Below are 3,820 nucleotides of genomic sequence, written 5' to 3' on the forward strand. Positions count from 1 at the left end.
ATATTAAATTATTATATAATTTTATTATATATTATATTTTTAAAATATTTATTTTCTATTATTTTTAATGGTGTTTAGTTCATTTCTAACACTAACTTCTTAAAAGAATAAACAAAAAGGGTTATGTACATTGATTGAAAAATTTCAACCATAAATAAAACAATTAATAGACGTGGATTGCCTTTGCTTTAAAAGCTAGAAGCTTTGGTTATAAAGTTTAAGGATCAAATTGATAGAATTTGTAAATATGAAAGGTTAAATTTATTGAATTATTTAAAATTAGGATCAAATTAATAGAATATGTATGTATTGAGGACTAAATGTGTTGTTATAACAGTTAGAAATTAACATAGTGAACAACCAGAAAAAATTCAATGTTAGTACTTAAATTGAAAATTTTTTAAATTGAATGACCAAAATAAGAATGTAGGTATAATTGGGTGACCATTTGTATAGTGTGTCCTAATAATAATAAACTTACTTTAAATTTTAAAACGTGATCAGGCGACGAATTGCCCAATGTGCCCATTCCTGATATCAGCGGGGAAGGCTTTCTCACTTCATGATCAACGGTCCATAAAACTCCTTTTATTTTCAAATAAAACGGTTTTTCAATTATTATTATTATTCTTTTTCATCCCTGTCTTTCGCAACCAGCCTTCGTTTCTCTCACTTTCCTCTCCATTTTCTCGGCAAAATCAAGCATGGGGAAAGGACCTGGTCTCTACTCCGATATCGGCAAAAAGGCCAGAGGTGAATCTTTTTTCTCCTTTTATACTTTATTTTTCTTTTCAGCTTCCTTTGTTCATTTTTGTTTTTGTTTTAATTTCAGATCTTCTTTACAAGGATTACCAGGCCGACCACAAGTTCACTGTCACTACTTATACCTCCAATGGAGTCGTGAGTTTTTCTTTTTATTTTATTTTTAAATATTCCAGATGATATAGTGAAACATCTGCTCTCTTCAGTTCCGATTGTTTTAATTTGTTTTCTTTGTCATAAACGAATTCGTAATTCATATTTTAGCAAAGCCTATTAATTTGTATATGATTTTTTTTCTCTTATTTGTTCCGAGTATTATTCTCTTTATGGTTGTTGAATTTCAAGATTCATATGTAAAACATGTTTTCCATTCAGCATTTTATTTACTTGTCATGTTTATGCAACGATCTTTTGTTTGTTCCTTGATTATACAATTTTATATGATTTATTTGTATATAATTTTTTCCAATACGCTCGCATGAATATCTGATCCTATGAATTTATGATTGATCTAGAGATTTATGATTTTGGCTCATTTTTTCCCTTTTCAATTATGTCAGGCAATCACATCAACTGGGATTAAGAAAGGTGAATTGCTTTTGGCTGATGTAAGCACTGAGCTGAAGAACAATAACATCACAACCAATGTCAAAGTTGACACTAAGTCTACTGTAAGTTGTAGAACAATTTGATAAGTCTTCGAATTTTAAAGGTCATGTTCATATAATCATTGCATGCTATCTCATTATGATGAATACAAAGGTAGGCAATGTTTTGGTCTTGTACTGTTTTTACTCATTGTCAGGGTGAATTCAGTCTTGGCTCAAGTATTATCTCATTCTGTTTTTTTTTTTTATCCAATAGCTTTTTGCCACTGTTACCGTTGATGAACCTGCACCTGGATTGAAGACAATCTTTAGTTTTATTGTCCCTGATCAAAGGTCTGGCAAGGTAATAGACTTCCTTACTCATGCCATTAACTTCTTTTTCTTTCAATAATGCCAACATTTTCTACATCCTAGTTTAGGTAGCTAGCTGTAGCTATGTTTGTCATTTACTTCTGTAAACTTATAGGTTTCATCATGTGGTCATGACATGGTCTTTGTCATTATTGTGACAGGTGGAACTGCAATACCAGCATGAATATGCTGGCATAAGCACTAGCATTGGTTTCAATGCTAATCCCCTTGTTAACTTCTCTGGGGTGGTTGGAAACAATTGTGTCTCAGTGGGGACTGATCTCTCATTTGACACCGCCAGTGGAAACTTTACCAAATTGAATGCTGGGCTGAATTTCACCCATTCTGACCTCATTGCTTCCCTAACATTGTATGTAGTTCCTCGGCGCAGTTGGCTTTAACTTTTAGTTTACTTATTCACATATCCATATTTTCATATGGAACTTCCAGTAAATTGGTTTTTTCTTTCTGTAGCTTGTGCATGTATTCTGTTATTCTGCTTGTGGTTTTGATGAGGTTAATTTGTCGATAACCACAGAAATGATAAAGGTGACACTCTTAATGCTTCCTACTACCACATTGTTAGCCCATTGACGAACACAGCGGTTGGTGCGGAGCTGACCCATAGCTTTTCAAGTAATGAGAACACTCTCACGATTGGTACACAGCATGCTCTTGACCCGTTGACCACAGTGAAGGCTCGACTGAACAACTACGGCAGAGCAAGTGGTCTTATCCAGCATGAGTGGCGCCCAAAATCCCTCTTCACTATCTCTGGAGACGTGGACACCAGAGCAATTGAAAAGAGTGCTAAAGTCGGGCTGGCCTTGGCACTCAAGCCGTAGGGAAAGGTAATATCATTGTTTGAATGAAGGGAGGGCTTTACTTTTGATTGGTGAAACCGGAAGTCTGGAAGACTGGGGAGAGTAATAATGTGCTTTGACGGATTTTTCATGATCTTGGATTAAAAAAATAATTGTGATTGGCGAACTGAAATTGGCAATTTGTTATGTTAAATTCGCTAGGGCGTACGTTGTTTTTTTTTTTTTTAGAAAAACAAGGCTTCATGTAGCCTATTCATCTGTGAAATGCAAATGTTGCTTACATGCTATTACTTAAGTTGTTTCAGTCATTAAACTTGGCAGGCAGAGGATGAGGAAATTATAATATCTTAAGAAAGAGGATCTAATAAGAAAAGGAAGGGGGCTTTCCAATCGTGGCTTAATCAAGGAGGAGCAATGCAAGAGCCTGATCAATTTGTTAGTGTAATGTAAATTAGTAGCATACGGAATGGAATTATGTGCTTTTGCTTCAGCCCTGAAGGACCTGGAATTTGGGAGAAGGTAAGGTCGCACTACCTAATTTTATTAGTGGAGTCCATTCCTCGTCCCAATTAAACAAAATATAGTGCTGCTGCTAACGGATGCCAATTGATTTAGTTTAAGAATAGTTCAAATGTGGTGAAACCACCATGGAATTAGAACCTAAATTGCATTTTTCTCCTTTCTACTCGTAATAAAATGGATAAATTAGTTTATGTACGTTAGATTAAAGAGCAAATTAAATTTTTTTGGTTAAAAAGTTTATCAAATTGTACTGTTAAAAATTGGCGTGATTGATGGTATAATCGGCTAGTGATGTGATGTGCCATGTGTATTTTATAAATTAGTTTATGTATGTTAGATTAAAGAGCAAATTAATTTTTTTGTTAAAAAGTTTATCAAATTGTACTGTTAAAAATTGGTGTGATTGATGGTATAATCGGCCAGTGATGTGATGTGTCATGTGTATTTTATATTGATATATAAAAATCAAATTTTATTGTAGCAACATAAAGAACTTTTAACGAAAGAATTAATTTACTCTTTGATCTAATATACATGAATAAATTTACCTATTTTTTAAGTATAGGGAGTATATATAATTAAACTTCTAATATAAAAGCTTTTATGATATTTTTATTCTTGAAATATGTATTTTAGCAAAGATGCAATGTTACAAGCTTAAAAGAGAGGGACGAGAAAGGGAGAATAGATGGAATTGAGAAGAAAGACAGAACATGACGATGGGATACTTTAATTTATCTAGCTCCTCCTTCA

The 3,820-nt window shown here is 33.3% G+C and overlaps 1 protein-coding gene across 3 annotated transcripts; it reads left to right on the forward strand.

The window, feature by feature from the left end:
* Window positions 1–514: 514 nt before the first annotated feature.
* On the forward strand, window positions 515–3,258 carry LOC107908087 (mitochondrial outer membrane protein porin of 36 kDa). 3 transcript variants are annotated; one of them, XM_041088754.1, is made up of 7 exons: window positions 602–753; window positions 833–900; window positions 1,323–1,433; window positions 1,627–1,713; window positions 1,883–2,091; window positions 2,260–2,572; window positions 2,851–3,258. In XM_041088754.1, exons 1-6 carry the CDS (start codon window positions 705–707, stop codon window positions 2,564–2,566), a joined length of 831 nt encoding a protein of 276 aa, XP_040944688.1. In that variant the 5' UTR covers window positions 602–704; the 3' UTR covers window positions 2,567–2,572; window positions 2,851–3,258. The 3 variants fall into 3 exon arrangements, with proteins under 3 accessions (XP_016690846.2, XP_040944688.1, XP_040944687.1); XM_041088753.1 differs by having other exon boundaries at window positions 2,867–3,258; XM_016835357.2 differs by lacking the exon at window positions 2,851–3,258 and having other exon boundaries at window positions 515–753; window positions 2,260–2,832.
* Window positions 3,259–3,820: the final 562 nt, after the last annotated feature.

The sequence above is a fragment of the Gossypium hirsutum genome, chromosome D02 (assembly GCF_007990345.1).
Source record: "Gossypium hirsutum isolate 1008001.06 chromosome D02, Gossypium_hirsutum_v2.1, whole genome shotgun sequence".
Lineage (NCBI taxonomy): Eukaryota > Viridiplantae > Streptophyta > Magnoliopsida > Malvales > Malvaceae > Gossypium > Gossypium hirsutum.

What these genes read in the sequence shown, in the direction of transcription:
- LOC107908087 (XM_016835357.2), top strand. Translation starts at nt 705, where the DNA reads ATGGGGAAAGGACCTGGTCTCTACTCCGATATCGGCAAAAAGGCCAGA. An exon ending in TATCGGCAAAAAGGCCAGAG is followed by an intron (nt 754 to 832) that starts GTGAATCTTTTT and finishes TTTTAATTTCAG; the next exon opens with ATCTTCTTTACAAGGATTAC. An exon ending in AAGTTGACACTAAGTCTACT is followed by an intron (nt 1,434 to 1,626) that starts GTAAGTTGTAGA and finishes TTTATCCAATAG; the next exon opens with CTTTTTGCCACTGTTACCGT.